Below are 27,248 nucleotides of genomic sequence, written 5' to 3' on the forward strand. Positions count from 1 at the left end.
GAAGGAATTTCCCAAACGATTTCGTTTTCTTTTGTATTCTATAAAAGAAAATACTTGGCGACTAAGGCTATCAAGACGTGAGGATCAAACAGTTCGTGGTAACGAACTGTAGTAAGGAGCGACCCGGCTCAATAGTAACCAAAACTCTAAAAAATTGAATTTTGATATCAATAGCTGCATCAAAAGAATCGCATTTTAATGCTGATTTTAAATATATAAGTTTCATCAAGTTTAGTCTTACCCATCAAAAGTTACGAGCCTGAGAAAATTTGCCCTATTTAGGAAAATAGGGGGAAACACCCCCTAAAAGTCGTAGGATCTTAGCGAAAATGACACCATCAGATTCAGCGTATCAGAAAACCCTACTGTAGAAGTTTCAAGCTCCTATCTACAAAAATGTGGAATTTTGTGTTTTTTGCCAGAAGACAAATCACGGGTGCGTGTTTATTTGTTTGTTTTTTGTTTTTTTTTTCCCCAGGGGTCATCGTATCGACCAAGTGGTCCTAGAATGTCGCAAGAGGGCTCATTCTAACGGAAATGAAAAGTTCTAGTGCCCTTTTTAAGTGACCAAAAAAAATTGGAGGGCATCTAGGCCCCCTCCCACGCTCATTTTTTCCCAAAGTCAACGGATCAAAATTTTGAGATAGCCATTTTGTTCAGCATAGTCAAAAACCATAATAACTGTGTCTTTGGGGATGACTTACTCCCCCACAATCCCTGGGGGAGGGGCTGCAAGTTACAAACTTTGACCAGTGTTTACATATAGTAATGGTTATTGGGAAGTGTACAGACGTTTTCAGGGGGATTTTATTTTGTTTGGGGGTGGGGCTGAGGAGAGGGGGCTATGTTGGAGGATCTTTCCTTGGAGGAATTTGTCATGGGGGAAGAGAAATTCAATGAAAAGGGCGCAGGATTCTCTAGCATTACTATAAGAAAACAATGAAAAATAAACATGAAAACGTTTTTTCAAATGAAAGGAAGAAGTAGCATTGAAACTTAAAACGAACAGAGATTATTACGCATATGAGGGGTTCTAAAAATACTTTAGTATAAAGAGCGAGGTATTTAGGAGGAGATATATACCTCGCTCTTTATGCTAAAGTATTTTTAGTAATTTCAAATATTTATTCTACGGCCTTTCTGATTCAGGGGTCATTCTTAAAGAATTGGGACAAAACTTAAGATTTAGTGTAAAGAACGAGGTATTAACGAGGGTACAAACCCCCTCATATACATAATAATAATTAAAGAATATAAAAGTTTGTTACGTAAGTTAATTCTAAAGTTACGTATATTTTTTACTAATAAAAAAAAATCGTTAAAATTAAAATTAATAGTTGCCTTTTTATGTAACCGAAAAATTGCATGGCAACTAGGCCTCCTTCCCCATCCCATATTTCTCAAAATCGTATGATCAAAACTAAGAGAAAGCCATTTAGCCAAAAAAGGAATTAATATGCAAATTTCATTTGAATAGTTTACGTGTGGAGAGTCAAAATCAAACATGCATTAATTCAAAAACGTTCAGAAATTACATAAAAAAAACTAGTTTTTCTTAACTGAAAGTAAGGAGCGACATTAAAACTTAAAACGAACAGAAATTACTCCGTATATGAAATGGATTGTTCCCTCCGCAATCCCTCGCTCTTTACGCTAAAGTTTGACTCTTTGCCACAATTCTGCTTTTTAAAACAATTGAAAGCTTTAGCGTAAAGAGCGAGGGATTGCGGAGGGAACAATCCATTTCATATACGGAGTAATTTCTGTTCGTTTTAAGTTTTAATGTCGCTCCTTACTTTCAGTTAAGAAAAACTAGTTTTTTTTTATGTAATTACTGACAAATATTGCTTATTTTGTGCAAGAGATAGAGAGATGGAAGTTTGATCCTTCAGTACAGCAAATTTGTCTTTTTATTTGCAAGAAAATCAATATTGAAGCATACGGAAAAGATCCACGGCTCTTTACCCTTCTTGGTGACCTTAAAGTACATTGATGCCATTGACTGTGGGAGCACAAGTATTTATAACCCTTTGACCCTGCTCTCGATTGGTGTGCTAGGTGCGTTTAACTCCGGTGACCAAGGCCACAATTCCTAGATCCTTTAGATTTTGGCTGGCCATTTCAGGATGGTGAGGCTATGCCACTTGTTTTGAAGCTTATTGTGTCCCCAGATTTCATGGCACCTTGGTGCTTCTCGCGCAAGGACTATGCAACAATTATTCATGTGGGTAAAAAAAGGTCCTCTGATTTACTTTATGACTGTGTTGGGACATGTTTGAATACTTTTCACGTCTTATGTAATAAGTTCTTCTAGATCTATGGCCTTTGAAGTTTCTTTTGACTTTGATTCAGACTCATATGGTTAAATTTTTTATATGAATCTAATATCTTTCGAAGATGCTTTATTAATACCTGATTTACACGAAATTCTTCTTAGTTCTTATTAAAAGAGCATACCAGTCTTAGACACCTTGAGTGCCCAGTGCCCAGAAATGTTGGATTTTTTTTTTTTTTGGCAGTTCACCGAGCCCTCACCCTGCCCATGTCTTAAGGTTCACTAGCTGTAGTATTGAGGCATTAACTATATACATTTCTACAATCCCTTTAATGACTGACTATGTAAAAAAAAAAAAAAAAAAAAAAAAAAAAAAAAAAAAAAAAAAAATCATACGGAAATCCTGGTACTTCCTATCGCCCAGGAAAATTCCTGTTGGCCTCCATGTGATATCTGCACACGACGCTCGCGTGATCAGAAGATGCATGATTATTTCAATTTATATATGGAATCCTTGGGTCAAAACGGAAAAAAAAATTAGTAAGAACTAGAGTCTTCTCTATTATGTATGGTATGCAGCTTCATCAAAATATTGATTGCCCAAAACGTAATCGGTTAACAACAAGTATCTCAAAGATTCTACAGAAAATTAAAGCTATATTTATTTTCTAATTGCTCAATCGAAGCTAACTTGCAAAAAAAATTCATGGCTAATTGTTGCTACCATCTTAACGGTCGGTTTTATCCTGATCATCTGTGGCAAATGTGTAATTTCGAAAGAAACTCTCTACCGTTTTTTTCGATGACCCCTCCCCCCCGCCCAAGACAGCAATTTTGGGTTCCTGTCCCCATTCTCCAAGACTGATTTTTGATTATGCCCATGAAACTTGCTAACTGGGTGCAATTGTGCGCAGCGGTGTCAATGCACGAAAATATTAAGGGAAAAAATTTATATTTCGAAAACTATGGAGGTCAGTTTTTTCATTGAAATTCATTTGAAATTGAAATTCATTTTTTGCTAGCATATAAAATGTTTTAAACCAACGAGACCTTGAACGCAGTAGCAACAATTAGGGAAGGAGGGTACTTCTTCCCTAGATTTTGAAATATTTTTTGTTGTTGTTTTAGTGAAAAAAAAAATTGGCCCCCTGACTTGTATTTCAAAAACACATTTTGCCCCCCCCCCCCTCCCTACGCAGTTTCGTGAATTGGCGCCACTGCTTGTTGGTTATTTTTATGATTTACTTCTCTAGCCATACTGCAGTTTTGAAAAAGTAAAAACAAACTAAATTCTAATTGACCTTCAACCAACTGTCTGCTTGACCTTCAATTGATCTTGAGCCAACTGTCCGCTTGACTTTCAACTGACTGTCAGACAACTGTCAGCTTGTCTACTAGCTTTAAAAATTTTAAATGTTTTAAACCAACGAGAGGTTGTTAGCAGGAGGGACAGTTGGGGAAGGAGGGCAGTTTCCCCCTAGATTTCGAAAATACACTTTTTTCAGTATTTTCATTTAAAAAAACCCGCCCCTCTGCATAGAATTTCAAAAAAATATTTTGCCCCCTCCCCCTAGCAGTTTCGTAAATTGGCGCCACTGCTTCACTTTTAAGATTTACTTCTCTAGCGTGTAGTCCTTGAAAAGTAAAAAAAAAAAATAATTAACCTTCAACCAACTGTCTGCTTGACCTTCAACCAACTGTCTGCTTGATCTTCAATTGATCTTCAGCCAACTGCCTGCTTGACTTTTACTGACTGTCAGCCAACTGTCAACTTGTATGCTAGCTATCCATCTCTTTTCTTGTCTGCTACCTGATCACTTTTACATTTTTGATCCCTTGTGCTTTTATATGCAAATATATTTAAAAATAAGCTTAAGTATCCGGGAAGTGGGGGGCGACTACTGTGGGAGACGAGTGAAAAATACCCTTCGGGGTTGTAGAATTTTCGCCCTCAGTCATAATTATGTTTCTACTCAATAATTTCAGTAAAAGTTATTCCAGTTGTGGTGAAATAAATAAAACAAAAAATTTTAGTGTCATTTGGGATCTGATAAGTCTTTCGTCACATTCTGTTATTAGAGTATTAGAATTTTATAAATTAATTAAAATAAGAAGCTCGTTTATATCATTTTTAAAGTTGTGATTCTTGTTTTGGTTGTGGATAGTGTTCCACAATTGTTCCACAATTTTCTTTGATTAAAATGTTTTATGTAATTCAGGTGAAGCTAGTGGTAAAGAGATATGTCACGAATCAGAAGTGAAGCAGAACTTGTGGTCCCGTGATATATTGGAGGATATAGACAACAACCTTGCTGCTGACTTTGATGGCTCATTATCTGGACTGGGCGTGGACCTTAGTGCTGCATCATACAATATGAGGTGAGTCTATAAAAGCCTTAGATTAACTTTTGACTTATTTCTTCCTACGCCTAGAGGCGCGAAGAGCAGCAACAGTAGTTCGCTTTAACGGTTTATCCTGAGCATTTGACCAGAGATTATTTGTCGAAGTCCTCCCCAACTTCGTCTCCCTCCCTAGCAGAGACTTTAATGTTGCTGAACTTCAGTGCTTAAGAACATAAGTAGCAAATTCATTTACTAACATGGACTTCTTGTCGACTAAAGTACTGCAGAACAGATTGTGAGTTGATCCACATGTATTTATGTCAACGGAGCCATGCTTACAGAGGCGTTTTCAATGGGGGGGGGGGGTCTTGAACCCCCGCCCCCGTAACAAAATCCGAATTTTAAAACGTAACACAAATGCATATAAAGAAATTTTGATGCATTTTTTAAAGTTTTTCGTACCTCCCCCCGAAAATATCCTGGCTACGGCCCTTCTTGCTTTATGTTACTTTACTTAAACAATTAAGAATGTAAATAACAAATTATATCTATTATGTTTAATCAGATCTTTAACATTTTATTGTCTATGTAACCCATGCGTTTGCTGAAGCTGAAGATTTGTAGGAATTCTGAAATTTTCAAGAAGGCGTAAAAACGAATTTTCCGTCGTTCAGTACTGAGATTCATCTGTTATTCCCTAAATATGTCATCTGTACATTATTGCCCTATCGTACAAGTTTATAATTTTCCTTCTTTTCTGATTTCACTCTCCGAGGTTTACGATACAGTTTTAAATATTTTTATCGCGATAAATAAATCAGATTATTATCAAGAAGCAAATCTGATTATACTGACCTATCAAACAGTTCGTGGTAACGAACTGTAAGTAAGGAGCGACCCGGCTCATTCGTAACTGAAACTCTAAAAAACGGAATTTCGATACCGATGGACACATCAAAAGAATCGGATTTTTGTGCTGCTTTCAATTACATAATCTCGTCAAGTTTAGTCTTACCCATCCAAAGTTAAAGCCAAAGCCTGAGAAAATTTGCCAGTTTTCAAAAAAAAGGGCAAACACTCCTTAAAGGTCACAGAATCTTAGTGAAAATCACACCATCAGATTTGGTGTATCAGAGAACTCTACTGTAGAGTTTTCAAGCTCATATCTGCAACAGAAGAAAGATCACGGATGCGTGCAAGTGACCAACAAAATTGGAGGGTAACTAGGCCCTCCAATTTTTCCCCTCCCACGCTCATTTTTCCCAAATTCACTCGATCAAAATTTTGAGATAGCCATTTTGTTCAGCATACTCGAAAATTCTTATAACTATGTCTTTGACGACGACTTAATCCCCCAAAGTTCACGGGGGAAGGGCTGCAAGATATGAACCTTGCCCATTGTTTAATTATTAATTTAAAAAACTATTCTGAAAACTCCCATGCCTTCTCAAGCCCAGAACACAATTTGCGCTTTACTGAAAAAAAAACAAAAAAAAACAAATGACCGTGGATTGTCAGTTTAATTGACATATACTGACATTTGTTGCTTAAGGTTTTGATCATTTTTTATTATGAAAATAAGAAAGGGAAAACATTTCAAAGCCATTTTATTTTCAGTAAAGCGCAAATTGTGTTCTGGTCTTAAGAAGGCATGGGGGTTATCAGCCCTACTCATGTTGATTTTTGCTCGTTTTGAGTTTGACACGGCTATTTATTGCAATTTATTTATTTATTGATGGTGATTTGTGGTACTTTTACGCTTGGAAGATTATTTGACTTAATTTTTGCTCATTCTTGGTTTAATGGAGCTCTTTACTTTTCTTTGAAAAACTTGTTTTGTGGAAAAAAATTTTAAATCAATTTCTGTTCATTTGTTATCGACATAGTCTTTTTTATGGAAAAAAATAATACTTTATATCTTTTCAGTTTTTTTCTATAAGAATCCATAGTATGGGTTGATATTTGTGTGTTGGAGATAGTTTTTAAACAATTTTTAATCCTGATACAAACAATATAATTTTTTAATCTAACTTCATAGCTTCTGAAGTTGATATAAATATAAAACTTAATATTACTCCCAAAAGATTCTATCTATGCTCTTTAACAACCTGGAACCACTTACACTCTTTATTTATTTAACTTGTAAGAACAGAAATAGTAATAGTAGTATACATTTCAACTTAATACCCTCAGTCGTTCTCGATATATTGCTGAGGTTTCTTGTTGGCAACTATAAACACAATGGCCTTTGATTTATTTTAAAGCAACATTTAGTTTTAAAGCGTAGTGGGCCAATTGCATAATTGTGGCGGGTTGGCATGCCTAACATCCCTAAAGACATGGTTGTATGACCGTTCTACTATGCTGAACAAAATGTCTGTTTCAAAATTTTGACTGGATGTGTTTGGGAAATGAATGGGCTTGAGAGAAGGGCTGTTTGCCCTCCAATCTCTTGTTACTCTTAAAAAGGGCACCAGACACTCGCACTGTAATTGGAGTGCAAGGGGAGGACTTTCCCCTTCATATATAGTAAAAACATTTTAAACAAGTAAAAAAAGAGTCAAAACATTTTAAATATGTTTTGTTTTCAGTAAAGTGTAAATTATGTTCTGGTCTTTAGAAGGTATGGGGGTTGTCAAAGACGAATTTCCAGAACTTTCAATTACGTTGAACAAAATGGCTATTTCAATAATTTGATTATATGTTTTCGGGGAAATGGTGGGCATGAGAAGGCGTTTGTTGCCCTCCTAATACAAAGGGCACTGGACGTTTCAATTTTCTATAGAATGAGCTGTTTTCGGAGTTTCCACGACAACAGATGGCCATTTCAAAATTTCTATCAGATGTATAAGACATAGAAGGTCTGATTACCTGTCCCTTGAACCCCCTACGAAGTTTATACGGTCATCCTTTCTACATAAATTTCTGGACCTTTCAATTACCTTTTTTGGAAAGGGCATTTGCCCTTTCAATTTCCGATCGAATGAGCTGTTTTCGAAGTTTCTATGGCAACAAATGGCGATCTCAAACTTTCTATCGGATGCATTTCGGGAAAATACGAGGTGTAGGGGGGATGTCCACCCTCCGATCACTCTGAATCTCAAAAAGGACACTAGAAGTTCTGATTGCCAATCCAATGAGCTCCCTTCAAACTTTATACAATCATGCTATCTATATATATATACTTTATATGTCCCTAGGGAATAACTTTCATCCCTTGTCCCGAGGGCTCTGGTGGAGTTGTCATCCTCAGACATAATATCCGGACCTTTTGACTAAGTTGAACAAAACGGCTATCTCGAAATTTTGATTGGATGTGTTTGGGGAAATGGGGGCGTGGGAAGGGGGCTAGTTCCCCTCCAATCACTTTCGACTATTGAAAAAGGCAGTGGCTCTTTCAATTTTCATTCGAATGTGCTGTTTGTGTAATTTCTACGATACCCCACGATCACCCTACGATCCACACTACGATCACTCTGAGTCTTAAAAAATGCACTAGAACTTCTGATTACCAACCCAATGAGCCCCCTCCGAAGTTTATACGATCACCCTTTCTATATATACCTTATATGCCCCAGGACATAACTTACAACCCTTGCCCTGAGGGCTGTGTTGGGGGGGGGGTCATCCTTAAAGACATAATTTATGGACCTTTCAATTACGTTGAACAAAATGGCTATATCAAAATTTTGATTTGATGTGTTTGGGGAAATGGTGGGAGTGGGAAGGGGTTTAGTTGCCCTCCAGTCACTTTCGACTATTATAAGGATCACTGGCCCTTTCAATTTCCATTCGAATGAGCTGTTTTTGAAGTTTCTACAACAATAAATGGCCATCTCAAAATCTCTTATCAGATGTATTTCTTGAAAACCCGAGGCGTGGGCGGGACTATCCACCCTTAGATGACTCTGAATCTCAAAAAGGGTACCAAAACTTCTGATTAGCAATCCAATGAACCTCCTCCAAAGTTCCTACGATCATCCTTTCAACATATACTTTATATGCCCCCGGGGCATAACTTACAATCCTTGGGGTTCTGGGGGGGGGTGTCATCCTGGAAGACGTATTTTCCAGATCTTTGAATTACGTTGAACAAAATGGCCATCTCAAAATTTGGTTGGATGTTTTTGGAGAAATAGTGGGCATGGGAGGGGCATGCCCTATGATGAGGTATTATATATAATGCCTTGATGAGGCATTATATAGGTTGCCCTATATGAGGGCTACCTATATAGAGGTTGCCCTACAATCACTTGACTATTAAAATGAGCACTACGAATTTCTATCAGAGAATTTCTATCAGGTGCATTTTGGGAAACTACTTGGTGTGTGGGGGGTATCTCCCCTTTGATCACTCTGAATCTTAAAAAGGGCACTAGAACTTCTGATTACCAATCCAATAAACCCCCTCCGAAGTTTATACGATCACCCTTTCTATATATATACCTTATATGCCCACAGGGCACAGCTTACAACCCTTGCTCTGAGGGCTGGTCATCCTCAAATATTTAATTTCCAGACCTTTCAATTATATTGAACAAAATGGCTCTCTCAAAATTTTGATTTGATGTGTTTGGGAAAGTGGTGGGTGTGGGAGGGTGTTAGTTGTCCTCCAATCCCTTTGGACTATTTAAAGGGCACTAGCCCTTTCAATTTCCAATTGAATGAGCCCTTTGTGAAGTTTCTACGAAAACTTTAATACGAAGTGCCCCGGTCTAAAAAGAAAATATACATTATGCCCACATCGCTCATTAATCAGGCAGCGCTATTGCACTGCATATAATAGTATTGGTTATTGGGAAGTATACAGAAATTTTTAGGGGGATTTTTATGGTGGGGGGTTCGGGGGAGGGGGCTACGTGGGAGGATCTTTCCTTGGAGGAATTTTTCATGGGGGAAGAGAATTGTCCACAAAGGGGGTGCCGGATTTCCCAGTATTATTTAGAAAACGATCAGAAATTAAATAAAATAAGAAGTTTTTTCGGCTAAAAGTAAGGAGCAACATCAAAACTTAAAACGAACGGAAATCATTCCGTATATGTGGGGGTTCGCCCCCCGTGAATACCTCGCTCTTTATGCTAAAGTTCTTTTTAGTACTTTCAAAAGAGCTATTCATTCTAATTAAACGGCCTTTGTGTTCCAGGGATCATTCTTAAAGAATTGGAACAAAATTCAAACTTTAGCGCAAAGAGCGAGGTATTGACGAGGGGCGAACCCCTTCATATGCGTAATAATTTCTGTTTGTTTTAAGTTTTAATGTTGCTGCTTAATCTCAGTTGAAAAAACTTGTTTTTATTTTATTTATTTGTAAAGAAACCACTACTTGATCTTAGCGCACTTCAGGATCTTAAGTAATTCGCTTCTTTTCTGTTTCTTCTGTAATATTTTACCTAAAGTATTTTAGAAAGCAAAAAGCATAGCTAGCTGGTAATAACAAGCGGCTTATTATCGAAAGGCTTTCGAAACGTTTGAAGTGAAAAATGATATCGTTGAAGTTAATCAGTGATCTTAACCCACTTTAGGGTCAATAGGGTGCATGTTTTATGTTTTATCTGTAATACTTTTACTGAAATTATTTCAGAAAGCAGAAAGCCCAGCTGGCGGGTAATAGCGAGTGGTTTACTTACCGATATACTTTCGCACCTTTTGAAGTGAAAAGTGATACCAGTTGAAGAGTTTTTAGTGATCTTAACCCGCTTCAGGGTCTTTACTGTGTGACTTTTATGTTTCTTCTGTAATATCTTAAAGTACTCTAGAAAGCAAAAAGCATAGCTAGCTGGTAATATCAATTTTTTACCGAAAATCTGTCGGTGAAGAGATATTATCTATTAAAGAGTTTTCAGCTATCTTAGCCCCCTTCAGGGTCTTTAGTATAATTTTTTTACGTTTCTTCTATAATACCTTACTGAAGGTATTCTAGAAAGTAAAAGCATAGCTAGCTGGTAATAACAATTTTTCAGTCTGTCGGTGAAAAAATATTATCATATGAAGAATTTTCAGTGATCTTAACCCACTTCAGGGTCAATAGGATGCATCTTTTGCGTTTTTATGGCACTTAGTATTTACCAAGTGACATATAGCGATCGCAATTTCTGTCGGTCTGTCAGTTTGTCTGTCCCGGTTTTGCTAGTTTGGGCACTTCCACATAAGCTAGGACGATAAAATTTGGCAGGCGTATCTGGGACCAGACCAGGTAAAATTATAAATAGTCGTTTCCTCGATTCGACCATTTGGGGGGAGGAGTGGGGGGATGGTTAATTCGGAAAAACTAGAAAAAATGAGGTATTTTTAACTTACGAACGGGTGGTCGGATCTTAATAAAATTTGATATTTAGAAATATATCATGTCTCAGAGCTCTTATTTTAAATTCCGATTGGATCTGCTGACATGAGGGGGGTTTGGAGGGGGAAACCTGAAATCTTGGAAAACGCATAGAGTGGAGAGACCGGATGAAACTTGGTGGGAAATATAAGCACAAGTCCTAGATACTTGATTGACATAACTGGAACGGATCCGTTCTCTTTGGGGGAGTTGGGGGGGGGGGGTTAATTCGGAAAATTAGAAAAAAATAGGTATTTTTTACTTACGAATTGGATCCTAATGAAATTTGTTATTTAGAAGGACCTTGTGTCTCAGAGCTATTATTTTAAATCCTGACCGGATCTGGTGACATCGGGGGGAGTTGGAGGAGGAAACCGGAAATCTTCGAAAACGCTTAGAGTGGAGAGATCGTGATGATACTTGGTGGGAAGAATAAGCACAAGTCCTGGATACGTGATTGACATAACCGGACCGGATTGGCACTCTTTGGGAGAGTTGGGGGGGATTCTGAAAAATTGGACAAAATGAGGTATTTTTAACTTACGAACGGGTGATCAGATCCTAATGAAATTTGATATTTAGAAGGACCTCGTGTCTCAGAGCTCTTACTTTAAATCTCGATCGGATCCGGTGACATTGAGGAAGTTGGAGGGGGGAACCGAAAATCTTGGAGAACGCTTAGAGTGTAGAGTTCGGGATGAAACTTGGTGGGAAGAATAAGCTCATGTTCTAGATGTGTTATTGACATAACCGGACCGGATCCACTCTCTTTGGGGGAGTTGGGGGGATTTGCTAGTTTGGGCACTTACAGATAAGCTAGGACGATGAAAGTTGGCAGGCGTATCAGGGACCAGACGAGATTAAATTAGAAATAGTATCTTCCCCGATTTGACCATCTGGGGAGGGGGGCGAGTGAACAAGATAGTTGAGAAGAATTTTATTTGCTGATAAAACAAATGATTGTTCTTCTTAAGTATGGCTTGTGGTATAGGGGTATGATTCTCGCTTAGGGAGCGAGAGGTCTCAGGTTTGAATCCCGGACCACCCCAATTTTTACATGAAGAAGATCCGAAACTAGATACGTGATCAACATAGTAATCGCTGAAAGTTAGCAGGCGTATCAGGGACCCGACCAGATTAAATTAGAAATAGTCTCTTCCCTGATTTGAACATCTGGGGGGGGGGAATGGAAGGAGTGTGAATTCGGAAAAATTAAAAAAATGAGGTATTTTTAACTTACGAACGGGTTATCGGATCTTAATGAAATTTGATATTTAGAAGGATCTCGTGTCTCAGAGCTCTTATTTTAGATCCCGACCGGATCTGGTGACATTGGGGGGAGTTGGAGAGGGAAACCGGAAATCTTGGAAAACGCTTAGAGTGGCGAGTTCGTAATGGAACTTGGTGGGAAGAAGCTCTTGGCTCTTCCGACCTCGTCACAAGTGCCATATTAGCCCTTGGCTCTTGTTTCTGTAATACTTTACTAAAATTATTTTAGAAAGCAGAAAGGAGAGCTAGTGGGTAATACCGAGTGGTTTGCCTACCGATATACTTTCGAAACATTTGAAGTGAAAAGTGATATCAGTTGGAGAGTTTTCAGTGATCTTAAGCCGCTTCAGGGTCTTTAGTGTGAGTCTCTTATGTTTTTTTCTTTAATACCTTACTGAAAGTATTCTAGAAAACAAAAAGTATAGCTAGCTGGTAAAAATGATCTTTCAGCGAAAGTCTGTCGGTGAAAAAATATTACCATTTGAAGAGTTTTCAGTAATCTTAAGCCGCTTCAGGGTCTTTAGTGTGAGTCTCTTATGTTTTTTTCTTTAATACCTTACTGAAAGTATTCTAGAAAACAAAAAGTATAGCTAGCTGGTAAAAATGATTTTTCAGCGAAAGTCTGTCGGTGAAAAAATATTACCATTTGAAGAGTTTTCAGTAATCTTAACCCCCTTCAGGGTCAATAGGGTGCATCTTTTTTTTATAATACTTTTCTGAAATTATTTTAGAAAGCAAAAAACAGGGCTAGCGGGTAATAGCGAGTCGTTTACTTATTGATATACTTTCGAAACATTTGAAGTGAAAAGTTATATCATTTGAAGAGTTTTCTGTAATCTTAACCCGCTTCAGGATCTTTAGTGTGGGTCTTTCATGTTTCTTCTGTAATATCTTACTGAAAGTATTCTAGGAAGCAAAAAGTTATAAAGCTAGCAGAAAGCTAGCTATAAAAAAAAAGTGAAAATAAAAGTAAAAACTTTCAGTTGAAGTGATTGAACGTTAATATACTCGTACATTCTTGAGGCATTGTGAAAAGTACTTTCAATCCCATTCAAATCGTCCTTGTGCTAGAGATGTTCTTCTTAAAATATTAGAGGAAGATCCCAAGCTTCAGCATAAAGAGTGGTGTGCAAAGAAAGAGCATACCAATCACACGCTAGTTAATTTCTATCTTTTCGTCTTGTTTTCGTGTAGTGCTAAAGGTTTTAATGTTAGTCTTTACTAACATTTAAAAAGAGAACTTGTTTTCTTATTTGATTTTTCTGTTTAATTCCATATCCAGGGATATCCTAAGCACAAGAAAGGAGTATCGTCCCATACGCCAGAATTTGTATTACAATTCCACTTTTGCATAATGAAGGGAATACTAATAAGAGTATTTTGCCATGGGCCATGTCAAAAATATGGCCCTCCGAAATCGCTGGTTGTTCGTTTACATTAACGAAAACCCTTTTAAACAATCGGCGAGAAATCACTTTGCTCTGTTAAATAGAATCATATTATACTCAAAGAACAATGATATATTCGTAAACACTTTCCCTACGGAGAGCTTTTGTTTGAGAGGCATGTTATGCCTCTCATTTGATTGCGAGGCAAATTGAGACTCCTGGTTGGCCCCCAACCCCCCATTGCACTTCCTGGCTGAAGGGCCAAGAAACGGAGATCAGCACCGCCGGTAGGGACTGTAAAGTCTAATGCCGTATTCTTTATCTTTACCTTTTATGAGTTTATGAATTAGTCCTATGAATCCTATGAATTAGCAATAAGCTGTTTCGACAAGAATAAGGAAAAATGAAAAATGAAAAGAATGAAGAAGGAAAAATGAAGAAATCATTAGAAGAATAATAGTTTTTTTCTAAATTAGGGACAAAGATACTGTGAACTACGAGATTGTAAACTCAATGTGTTAAATTAATTATGGATTGTGAAAAACATTATGAATTATTCCTGATGAGGTATAGCATGCAAATTTGAAGAATCGTAATTTGAACTAATCTTTAATCGTTTCATGTTGTCCTGTTGGTTCAAAGCCTTCACTTATGTACATGGATAGTGAACAATATAAAATGCAGTTCTTGTTTAGGGGTTGGCCTCTCCAGAAGGAAACGCTATAATTAATCAGAGGATTATAATTCATCCTAGTAAGAAATGATTGCTTCTCTATCCATCCATTTTAAGGAAGGACGAGAATAGGCTATGATAGCGTTAAAAGTATGTTAATTTTCATTAATTATTATTTGACAAGTTCTTTGGAGCACTCTAAGATGCATATTTAAATATTTGTTTTCATGTATATAGAAAGTGATGTTATTAAAAGTCACGCTTTATGCTAATGATATTCGATTCAGTGTTGCGCTTAGGCTCGTGGCAATGGTCTTATTTTTGGAAATATTCCATTTTCAAGATAAAGAAGAAATGGGAGGGGGTGGGTAGGGGCAATGAAGCAATTTTTAAAAACAATATAGTTAGTTCTATTGACGGAATAAGTGTTAAAAGGCAATTGAAGGAACAAAGGAAAGGTTGATACCTATATAACCGGGTAATTAGAAAATTGACCATTTCCCTCGCACCATCAACCTTTTGGTTGTACATTTCTGAAGGAGAATGATGCAAGGATATTCAATCTGTGTGATTAGAAGCACAGAGTGGGCTAGGTCTTCCAATATTCCCATCTGCCTCCCCCAATTTTAATTTACCCTCCCCCCACTGACTTGTAGGTCGTAAAAGCACTGGATCCCCAAAAGACCCAACCGTATAATTTAGCCCACACTGATCTCACAAATTTTAAGTAAAATCCGATTGCCCGAATTCTGTGTCTGCTCTTTTTTTTTGGTTTCGTCACATTTTCTCTTTAAACAATCGTAGCATTCGCAAATATTGCTAAATTATTAAATTCAATTACTGTATTTTAATTTAGTTTTTTTTTGGTTAGACTTGGTTAAACTTAGGAAAGTTGTGCGATAATCTAACATCTCTTCCTGGTAAGTGTATGTTAGAAGCGGATTCAGGGGCCCAGCAATAAAGATGTTTTGCGTCTGGGCACTCAAAAGACTCAACCGTTTAACTTAAACTGATCTCCCACAAATGTTAATTCAGTCCCGATTACCCTTTTGCTTCATAGCCTAATGGCAAGAATTGAGAGCCCTCTCATCCCTTCTGTCACCATAAACTTTCCATCAAGTTTATGTGATATCAGACGACTTACTCTCCCAGATTCCTCTCTCCACAACGTTGGTTAGACTACGTTTTAATCTATATAAGGTATAAATAGTACATTAGTTTTATTTCCTATCAAGTTCGTCCGAAATTTGACAATTTGTCCAAGTAAATGTCCTACTAGCAAGAATTTTCGGATTCCGCTTTTTCGTGTATACGGTTGCATATAGATCTCCTAACAATTTTTTTTTGTTTAATTTGACAACTATTTAGATTTGAAAATGATGAGACTCGATAAAACTTACATCTCTTTCTCCCATCATTGAATCAGATTGTAGATTGGCTTGTTCGTGTCTACTTTTAGGCTGAAACTTTGATTGACAATATGAAATTTCAGCAAATTGGAGAGTGACTAGTATCCCTTTCACGGTGGCGGGTGTTTGCCCCTCCCTGGAAAATAACCCCCGCGGAAATACCCCTCGGGAAATACCCCCCGAGGTAAATGTCGCACTCCCGGATAATACCCCCCTTGTAGAAAATAAGGTTCTTCGAATTTGAGAATTTTATTTGAGTTTTTTTTCCGCATGGGGAAGGAATTTTGCTACTTATTTATTAAACATGACTCACTCAAGTTTACGCTGTGTAAAACCCTAGGAGAAACCGGTTTCTTCGTTAGTTTCTTTCAGCTTAGCGCGAGGCAAGACAAAGACAAGTGCCAGAATAGATGAGAAATATATAATTTGGGTTGTTTATTCGCACATGAGGAGGGGGGGTAAATTATTTGGATAGCTTGAAGTTAGAAAATAATTCTTACTTCATAATATGCAGAATAATTGTACCTAATACATTTTGCATGCAGACACAATGTACTTTATTCCCCCTCCCAATGTTCAGATATATAGCCCAAATTCTTTCTAAAGTAACGAAGAAACCGGTTTGTTCTCGAGTTTTACGCAGCGTAAACTTGAGTGAGTGGCGTATAATACACAAGTACCGAAATTTTTCTTGGAGAGAGATCGGGATTTTCTGGTATCATTTAAAAACGGTCATGCATTGAATTTAAAAAAAAACGGACAAGTTTTTCAATTGAAAATAAGGAGCAACATCAAAACTTAAAGCGAACAGAAATTATTACTTATACGAAAGGAGTTGCCCCTTTCACAAGACCATGCTCTTTACGCTAAAGTTTTACTTTTTGTCCTAATTCTTTAATAATGATTCCTGAAACACAATTGCCATTTAACTACAATAATAACCTTTTTGTTAAAATTCTATAAAAAAAAACTTATAAAAAAACTTATAAAAAAGCGAGGTCTTGAGGACGAGGCAACCTCTTTCATATACGTAATAATTTCTGTTCGTTTTAATTTTTGATGTTGCCCGTTACTTTCAGTTGGAAAATTGTTTTTCTTTTATTTAGTTACTTACAAATAGTATTAATTAATGGGAAACATACGGAACAGAGCCTCATTAAACCGAAAATGAGCAGAAATGAAGTCGAATAATCTTCAAAGCAAAACTATGAAATCGAATAGAAGAAAACAAAAACATATAAAATATTTTTCTATGAAAAAGACTATGTTATTAAAAACGAACAGAAATTAATTTAAAAACTTTGTCCACAAAAAAATTTTGTCAAAGAATAGTAGAGATCAATTAAGCCAAAAATGAGTAGAAATAAATTCAAATTATTTTCGAAGTGTAAAACTCCTACAAATCGCCTTCAATAAAGGAATTAAATCGAAAACGAACAGAAACTACAATAAACAACCAAGTCAAACTCAAAACGAGGAAAAATTAATATGAGTAGGGCTGACAATCCCCACACCTTCTCAACACCAGAACATAATTTGCACTTTACTGTAAACAAAACACATTTTGAATGTTTTCACTTTTTTTTACTCTAATAAATAAAGATTAAGACTATGAGGAATAAATATCAGAATATGTATATTGACTGACAATACACAGTTTGTTTGTTTTTTTTTTTTATTATTATTATTATTATTATTATTAAAGTGTAAATTATGTTCTGGTCCTGAGAAGACATGGGGGTTTTCAGCCCTACTCCTTTTAATTTTTGCTTGTTTTGAGTATAACTAGGTTATCTGTTGTAATTTCTGTTGGTTTTTGGTTTCATTTATTTATTAATGGTGATTTTTGGTATTTTTACGCTTGGAAAATTATTTCAATTTATTTCTACTCATTTTTGGGTCAATAGAGCTCGTTACTATTCTGTGAAAAACGAGTTCAATGCCCAGAACACCTCCCACACCCTTTTTGCCCCTAAGATGTCTGATAAAAATTTTGAGGTAGTCATTTTGTTCAGTGGTCATTTGTTTGTCTGTGTCCTGCGAGGGTTTTTTAACCCCGAAATACAAATTCCGGCCTTCGGGGATTGTGATAGGGATTTTGTGAAATAAATATATTATCTGGGATTAAACAAACCATAAAAAAAAGAAAAAAGTACGAAAAAAAAAATTCTGCTATTGAGATAAGGCTTAGAATCAAACCTATGGCTTGTCGGTAAAACCCATGATGTAGTTTTTGTACCGAGGGGCCACTCTCAGCAATCATGTACACCTGGTGGCGCATGCCAAGCGCGGTAGAACTGTCCAAGTGTTTTGGGGACTCTCTCAAGTTTGGTGGTACTGTGCCAAGCGTGGCGCAACTTTGCAGCACGCTAGCATTCCAAGATGTACGCCAGGTGGCAGGAAGTCAGAAACCCTCGACTTGTACTTCCATAATACAATCTTTTTAAAATGTGTTATCCTTATTAGCTATCAAAGCACGTCTTTAGAACCGAAATCAAGCTGCATGACTAGATTGAAATTGAAAACTAGTATTAGCCACTGTTTCTTTGAGACGAGTGAATATTAGACTAAAGCATCTCTCTGATTTATATTTAATAACAGTGTCAACAATACTAGTTTCTTGTGTAAATATTGTGTAAGACATTAGTGAATATTGTTAGTACGTCATAAACTTGACCGTCATCAACGTGTTTGACGAATATACGATCAGGATTTGGTGTACTCTATAACTGAAATAAGCCATTGACGGTGTAAGGTTATCACCCAATGTTTTTCCTCTTAACCTACCGTGCTATCATCATCAATTGAGGCTTTAGCTCATGATAACTTATATATGTGATATTTTATCAGTGGTGTAAACCCTTAGTAGCAGTGTCCTACTTTTCGTCATGATCTATCACACTGTCGCCACCATTAAAAAGTCGTAAAGTACAAGCTGATCCCATATATTGCTCGTTCCTTAACATAAATTTAACTAGAAATTGTTTATCTACGCATTCAAAATTGGCGTCATCTCAGCGGGATGTCACTATCGCAGGTGAGGGGCATCATGGGCACTCCTGGAATTTTACTGAGCACGCAAGAGATGAGCAGTTCCAGGATGTCGAGTACGAAAGACACTTTCTATCAGGGTATCCGTTTCACCAGGGAGATCAATTGGAAGATTACCAGCCTGGATGGAATGATACGCCAAGTTTATGCTTAAGGTCCATCAAACCTAGACATAGTAACTGGAGGTTTGTGAAAAAAAACATTCTTGCGCTTCCTCCGCTTATTTGAGGGAATATCACTTTGGGTTTAGTTAGACTGAAAACCATTTACTTGTTAATAGTAAGTAGAAGTGTGACTTGACTGACTACCTTCACGTTTCTTCTCTTTTGTCAGTAAAACAACTAGCCATTTTCAGCTTCAAATGATAATAGAGGTTAAAAAACTTAAGTATCCAGAAATAGAAAGCCAACCGTAAGGTTATACATCTTATTATGAAGAAAATGAAAGAACAAAACCCTGTAATCAAAATTATGGGCAAAACCGTAGCCTAGCTTTTAATATGTTATACTGCTAAATGTGGATACTCTAAAAACGGTGGTGCCACAGAGAGGAAGTTTTTGCCCTAAAGCTTAAATAACTTCTACCTGAAACAAATCCGAAGCAAAAATAATTAATAGATATAACGATGTAGACTTACTTTTGCACTTATATGAATTATAATTCGTTTTTATTTTAGCGAAGCTCTGCTTGCTCTGCCATCTCTGACAGTATTTAAGGAAGAAGTTCCATCACCTTCACATACAAGCAATAACGATGGGTAAGTCTGTTACGGATCTTTGCCTGTGTTATTATTCACACCCCCAGTGGTGTCCAAAGTTGTGTTAAACATTCTTTGTAAGTTGAGCTTTCAAATGTTCTTGCTGTCGTAACCTATGGTGCGATAGTTAATCTTCGGCCTTGGTTGTGCTTTATTACTGAGTCCTTCCTTTATAACAAAAAAAAAACGCAAATAAAAGTTTGAATTAGACGATGCAATAAAAATGCACTAGTTTCTATCGATTGTTATTTTATTATTTATTCTACTTTCAGATTCAGTTAATTCTCCTCCTTTTTATTACTCTCCAAAGAAAAAGCGAGAAAAAGTTCTTCCATGTTTCTCAATTCGCTTAAAAAAAAAGAGAAAAAAAATCTTAACGATTTTTGGATTTGTATTAGAAATACCCACTGAAACAATTTGTAGAAGCTAAATATTAAGCGTCAGAGATTAAAAAATAAGAAAGAATATCCATTCTATTATATAGCTTGTTTTTTTCTGTACTTAATTTTTTAAAACCACATCTTGTATTTTTTCATTTTTATGGCACTTGGTATTAACCAAGTGACATATAGCAATCACCAATTCTGTCGGTCTCTCTGTCGGTCCCGGTTTTGCTACTTTAGGCACTTCCAGGTAAGCTAGGACGATGAAATTTGGCAGGCGTATCAGGGATGTGACCAGCTTAAATTGGAAATAGTCGTTTCCCCAATTTGACCATCTGGGGGGGGGGAGAGAGTGGGGGCCCGGTTAATTCGTAAAAAATAGAAAAAATCAAGTATTTTTAACTTATGAGCGGGTGATAGGATCTTAAGGAAATTTGATTTTTGGAATGATATTGTGTCTCAGAGCTCTTATTTTAAATTCCGACCGGATCTGATGACATTGGGGGGGGGGGGGTTGGAGGGGGGAAACCTAAAATCTTGAAAAACACTTAGAGTGGAGGGATTGGGATGAAACTTGATGGGAAAAATAAGCACAAGTCCCAGATACATGATTGACATAATCGGAACGGGTCCGCTCTCTTTGGGGTAGTTGGGGGGGGGGGGGTAATTCTGAAAAATTAGAAAAAATGAGGTATTTTTAACTTACGAACGAGTGATCGGATCTCAATGAAATTTGATATTTAGAATGATGTCGTGGCTCAGAGCTCTTTTTTTAAACCCGACCGGATCTGGTAACATTGGGGGGGGGGGAGTTGGGAGGGGGAAACCTAAAACTTGGAAAACACTTATAGTGGAGAGATTGGGATGAAACTTGGTGGGGAAAATAAGCACAAGTCCTGGATACATGATTGACATAAACGGAACGGATCCGCTCTCTTTGGGGTAGTTGGGGGAGGGGTTATTTCTGAAAAATTAGAAAAAATGAGATACTTTTAACTTACGAACGGGTGATTGGATATCAATGAAATTTGATATTTAGAAGGATATCGTGTCTCAAAGCAATTATTTTAAATCCTGACCGGATCTGGTGACATTGGGGGAAGTTTGGGGTGGGGGAACCTAAAATCATGGGAAACGCTTAGATTGGAGGGATCGGGATGAAACTTGGTGGGGAAAGTATTACATACGTGATTTACATAATTGGAACGGATCCGCTCTATTGGGGGGGGGGGTTAATTCTGAAAAATAAGAAAAAATAACGTATTTTTAACTTACTAAGGAGTGATCGGATTTTCATGAAACTTCATATTTAGAAGGACCTCGTAACTCAGATCTCTTATTTTAAATCTTAACCGGGTCAAGCATAATTTGGGGGGAGGCAGTTGGGGGGACCGGAAATCCTAGAAACTACTTAAAGCGGTGAGATCAGGATGAAACTGGATGGGAAGAATAGAAACCTGTCTAAGATACGTGACTGACATAACCGGACCGGATCTGCTCTCTTTGGTGGAATTGGGGGGGGGGGGTAATTTTGAAAATTGAAGTATTTGTAACTTACGAAAGGGTGACCAGATCTTAATGAAATTTGATATTTAGAAGGATCTTGTGCTTTAAAGTTCTAATTTTAAATTCCGACCAGATCCTGTGACATTGGAGGGGGAAACCGGAATTTTTGGAAAACGTGAAAATTGGGGTATTTTTATCTTACGAATAGATGATCGGATCTTAATGAAATTTGATTTTTAGAAGGAATTCATGTCTCAGAGCTCTTATTTCAAATCCCGACCAGATCTTTTGACATTGGGGGGAGTTGGAGGGGGAAATCTTGGAAAAACACTTGGAGTGGAAGAATCGAGATGAAGCTTGGTGGATAGAATAAACAAATGTTCTTGATACGTGATTGACAGAATCGTACTGGATTCACTCTCTTTGGGGGAGTTGGGGGGAGGGGTCCAGTGATTTGGCGAGTTTGGTGCTTCTGGACATGCTAGGACGATGAAAATTGGTAGGCGTGTCAGGGAGCTGCACAATTTGACTTGATAAAGTCGTTTTCCCAGATTCGACCGTCTGGGGGGCTAAAGGGAGAGGAAAAATTAGAAAAAATTAGGTATTTGTAACTTACGAGTGGGTGATCGGATCTTAATGAATTTTGATATTTAGAAGGACTTCGTGACTCATAGCTCTTAATTTAAATCCTGACCGGCATTAAGCCTCTTATTTTCCTTTTTAAATCAATCTATTGATTCATAGAATTTTGTTAGAGCTCATACCATATGATCTCTTGGCTCTTAGCTCTTCTCGCCTCGTCACAAGTGCCATATGAGCTCTTAGCTCTTGTTTTTTTTAGTACTTACTTTTGTAAAACCACATCCTATATTTTCTTTTAGTTTTCTGGAGCTTTTACTTTTTAGTTACATGGCTGCAGAAGAATTGATACGGAATAACCTTTCTGCGAGAATTGTGCCCCCTAATGGGTATATCCTAGATGTACTGCTTCTTCATAGATATATCTATTCCATTCTATTATATGGCTTCCTTTTTTCCTTTTTTTTTCTTTTTTGTTTCAGTACTTACTTTTGTAAAACCACATCTTCTATTTTCTTTTACTTTTCCTGATGTTTTACTTTTTAGCTACATGACTGCAGGAGAATTGATCTAACTTTTTTGCTAGAGAAGAGAACTAACTTTTTTGCTAGAATTGTGTCCCCTAGTGGGTCTATCGTAAATGTGCTGCTTCCTAATAGATATTAAATTTTAAAAGTTTTTATGGCATTTGGTATTAACCAAGTGATATATAGCAATCGCAAATTCTGTCGGTCTGTTTGTCTGTCTGTCTGTCTGTCTGTCGGTCCCGGTTTTGCTACTTTAGGCACTTCCAGGTAAGCTAGGACGATGAAATTTGGCAGGTGTATCAGGGACCGGACCAGATTAAATTAGAAACTGTCGTTTTCCCGATTTGGCCATCTGGGGGGAGTGGGCTCATTTTTGTGAAAAATGAGGTATTTTTAATTTACGAACGGGTGATCGGATCTCAATGAAATTTGATATTTAGAAGGATATCTTATCTCAAAGCTTTTATTTTAAATCCCGACCGAATCCGGTGACATTGGGGGGAGTTTGGGGGGAGGACCTAAAATCATTGAAAACGCTTAGATTGGAGGGATCGGGATGAAACTTGGTGGGAAAAATAAGCAGAAGTCTTTGATACGTGATTTACATAATTGGAACGGATCCGCTTTATTGGGGGGGGGGGGTAATTCTGAAAAATTAGAAAAAATGACGTATTTTTTACTTACGAAGGAGTGATCGGATCTTCATGAAACTTCATATTTAGATGGACCACGTAACTCAGTTCTCTTTTTTTGAATCTCAACCGGATCCAGCGTCATTGGGGGGGGGGGGGGCAGTTGGGGGAGGGGACCGGAAATCTTAGAAAATACTTAAAGTTGAGAGATCAGGATGAAACTGGATTGGAAGAATAAAAACCAGTCTAAGATATGTGACTGACATAACCGGACCGGATATGCTCTCTTTGGTGGAGTTGGGGGGGTGGGGGGGTGGTAATGTTGAAAATTGAGGTATTTGTAACTTACGAAAGGGTGACCATATCTTAATGAAATTTGATATTTAGAAGGATCTTATGCTTTAAAGCTCTAATTTTACATTCCGACCAGATCCTGTGACACAGGGGGAGTTGGAGGGGGAAACCAGAATTCTTGGAAAATGTGAAAATTGGGGTATTTTTGTCTTACAAATAGGTGATCAGATCTTAATGAAATTTGATATTTAGAAGGAATTCATGTCTCAGAGCTCTTATTTCAAATCTCGACCAGATCTTTTGACATTGAGGGGAGCTGGAGGGGGAAATCTTGGAAAACACTTGGAGTGGAGGAATCGGGATGAAGATTGGTGGATAGAATAAGCAAATGTCCTTGATACGTGATTGACGTAACCGTACTGGATTCGCTCTCTTTGGGGGAGTTGAGGGGTGGGTTTCAGTGATTTGGCAAGTTTGACGCTTTTGGACGTGCTAGGACGATGAAAATTGGTAGGCGTGTCAGGGAGCTGTACAAATTGACTTGTTAAAGTCGTTTTCCCAGATTCGACCATCTGGGGGGCTAAAGGGACAGGAAAAATTAGAAAAAATTAGGTATTTATAACTTACGAGTGGGTGATCGGATCTTAATGAATTTTGATATTTAGAAGGACTTCGTGACTCAGAGCTCTTATTTTAAATCCTGACCGGCATTAAGCCTCTTATTTTCCTTTTTAAATCAATCTATTGATTCATAGAATTTTGTTAGAGCTCATACCATATGATCTCTTGGCTCTTAGCTCTTCTTGCCTCGTCACAAGTGCCATATGAGCTCTTAGCTCTTTTTTTAACTGCAAGTAAGTAGCGACATGAAAACTTAAAACGCATAGAGATTATTCCATATATGAAAGGGGTTCTCCCCCTCCGGAATGCCCCGCTCTTTACGCTAAAGTTTGACTCTTTCACAACTCTACTTTTTAAAACAAAAGAAATCCTTTCATGTACAGAATAATTTTTGTTCGTTTTATGTTTTAATGTCGCTCCTTACTTGCAGTTAAAAAAAACTTGTTTTTTTTATTTAATTTCTGAACGTTTTTGAATTAATTCATGTTTTGATTTTGGCTCACCGCACATGAATAAATAAAACGAAAGTTGCATTTTTTTTTTGCTAAATGGCTTTCTCATAGTTTTGATCGGACGATTTTGGTAAAAAAAAGGGGTAGGGGAGAAGGCCTAGTTGTCCTCAAATTTTCGGTTACTTAAAAATGCAACTAGATTTTTTTATTTTTTGTACGAACGTTTTATTAGTAACAAACATGCATACCTTACAAATTAACTTACGTGACGAACTTCAATATTTGTGTATTTTTATTACGTATCGCTCTTTACACTAAAGCTTGAATTTTATTCCAAATTTTTAAGAATGACCCCTGAATCACAAAGGTCGTAGAACAAATAGTTGTAATTATTAAAAACACTTTAGCGTAAAGAGCAAGGTATTTTGGAGGAGACGAACCCCCTTATATACGTAATATTTTATGTTCGTTTAAGTTTTAATGCTACTCATTAATTCCAGGTGATTTTTTTCCCTCATTTTTTTTAAATGATGCTAGAAAATCCTGTGCCCCCTTCATGGGAAATTCTCTTCCCTCATGATAAATTCCTCCATGGAAAGATACTCCCACATAACCCCCGATCCACCCCCACCCCAATACGAAAAGTCCCCTGAAAACGTCGGTACACTTCATAATAACAATTACTATACGTAAACAATGGTCAAAGTTTGTAACTTGCAGCCCCTCCCCCGGAGACTTTGGGGGATTAAGTCGTCCCCCCAAAGGCATAGTTATTAGGTTTTCTACTAAGCTCAACAGCATGGCTATCTCAAAATTTTAAGACTTTGGGGGAAAATGTGCGTGGGAGGGGGCCTAGGTGCCCTCCAATTTTTTGGTCACTTAAAAAAGCCACTAGAACTTTTAATTTCGTTTAGAATGAGCCCTCTCGCGACATTTTAGGACCACTGGGTCGATACGATCACCCTTGGGGAAAAGAACAAATAAACAAATAAACATGCATCCGTGATCTGTCTTTTGGCAAAAAATACAAAATTCCACAATTTTGTAGATAGGAGCTTGAAACTTCTTAAGTAGGGTTTCTCTGATACGGTGAATCTGATGGTGCGATTTTCGTTAAGATTCTATGACTTTTAGGGGTTGTCTCCCCCTATTTTCTAAAATCAGGCAAATTTTCGCAAGCTAAACTTAATGAAACTTATATATTTAAGATCAGCATTGAAATACGATTTATATAACTATTGGTCTCAAAATTCCGTTTTTTAGAGTTTCGGTTACTATTGAGCCGGGTCCCTCCTTACTACAGTTCGTTACCACGAACTGTTTGATATATGTATCCATTGCGAAGAGAAACAATGTCAGCCTCTCCCCCCTTAAAAGACCAAACATTCTTATAGAATTATAAAATATTTTTAATAGTAATAAGACTAAAAGACTAAAAATATGTGGGAGACAATTTTAGAAAATAACGCTTTTCTGTTAAAATATTTATTTGTGTGTATATATAGTATCGGGAAACCGAGGGCTTCGTCGCCAGGCCCCGACACTTGGCACGCGGCAGGCTTCTATATAAGAATTCTTATTGTCGCTTGTCTTCTAACCGCAGATATTTTGAGCCTGTTCTTGATGTCATGACGTCACCACAGGTTCGATACAGCCACTTTGTGAAAGATACGAATTCTTTCTTAAAGTCCTAACCTATTTAGATCATTTTTTGGCTAGAAATAACCTTAAATTACAATTAGCGCCTTTGCAGAATTATGTTTTTGTTTGGTATCGGACCCTGGCTTGGAGCTTTTATAATTTGCCATTATGAAGAACGTAACTCTGAATTTTTTTTTAACAGAGGCTGATGCAGTATCAGCTTCTCGGCTAACGTCTTTATAAACTCTAATGTCGTTACCTATAGCTATTTCATTGTTTGGAGCTTTTATAAAATGTTGAACGTCAATTTTTGCCCTGGCTTGTCCTTTGTCGTTATTTGTCATAAATACATATCGCCGAAACTTAATTATTTTAACAAAGGCATTGTAATATTAAAGTCCTGACCTATTTAGATCGTTTTTGTGACCAGAAATGACCTTAAATTAGAATTAGCGCCATTGTAAATTGTTTTTTGGTTATTGGACCTTTAATTTTTGCCTTGGCTTGTCATTTGTCATTATGAAAGACATAACGCCAAACCTTTGTTTTTTAACAGAGGCAGATGCAGTATAAGGCTCTTAACTAACGTTATTATAAACTAATGTCGTTATTTATAGCTATTTCATTGCATGGAGCTTTTCTAAAATGTTGAACGTCAACTTTCGCCTCGGCTTGTCTTTTGTCATTATGAAATACATATCGCCGAAACTTAATTTTTTTAACAAAGGCATGGTAAGCATTGATGACCCTATCCATGTCAAAATCCCAAACCCAATTATCATAACTGTAATTTTTAATTTTGGCACGTTTTGACTCCGCTGTCGCTTATCTTTTTTCCTAACCCCATTTTTCTTTCTTCTTCTTTTTGGATTTTCATTACTTTAGACAATTTGCCAATGCCCTTTATTTTAGCTGCCCTTATTGGTCTAGTGTTATACGATGGTCCAGGTTGTAGACTTGTTAATTGATCAGGTGGTGGGACAAAAACTTCTTTTTCTTCTAACGAATCATCATTTATAACGATTTTGGACTATCATTTGATAGTCCAGGCTGCCAATTTTCACCCGTAGTGAATTAATTTTTTTCGGGGCGTTCTCTTGGTCTTATCACGTTTCATAGTTCAGGT

General features: G+C 37.1%; 1 protein-coding gene across 2 annotated transcripts in view; it reads left to right on the forward strand.

Annotated features, from left to right (window-relative positions):
* The window catches only part of LOC136031820 (transcription factor CP2-like), a 91,550-nt gene that overhangs the window by 18,628 nt on the left and 45,674 nt on the right, over positions 1-27,248 (forward strand). For both annotated transcript variants that reach the window (XM_065711640.1, XM_065711641.1), the window contains 2 exons: positions 4,495-4,654; positions 19,407-19,487. In XM_065711640.1, the coding sequence (XP_065567712.1) occupies positions 4,495-4,654; positions 19,407-19,487 (241 nt within the window). The remainder of the gene's footprint in view (positions 1-4,494; positions 4,655-19,406; positions 19,488-27,248) is intronic.

Source organism: Artemia franciscana, chromosome 10 (genome assembly GCF_032884065.1).
Source record: "Artemia franciscana chromosome 10, ASM3288406v1, whole genome shotgun sequence".
Taxonomy (NCBI): domain Eukaryota; kingdom Metazoa; phylum Arthropoda; class Branchiopoda; order Anostraca; family Artemiidae; genus Artemia; species Artemia franciscana.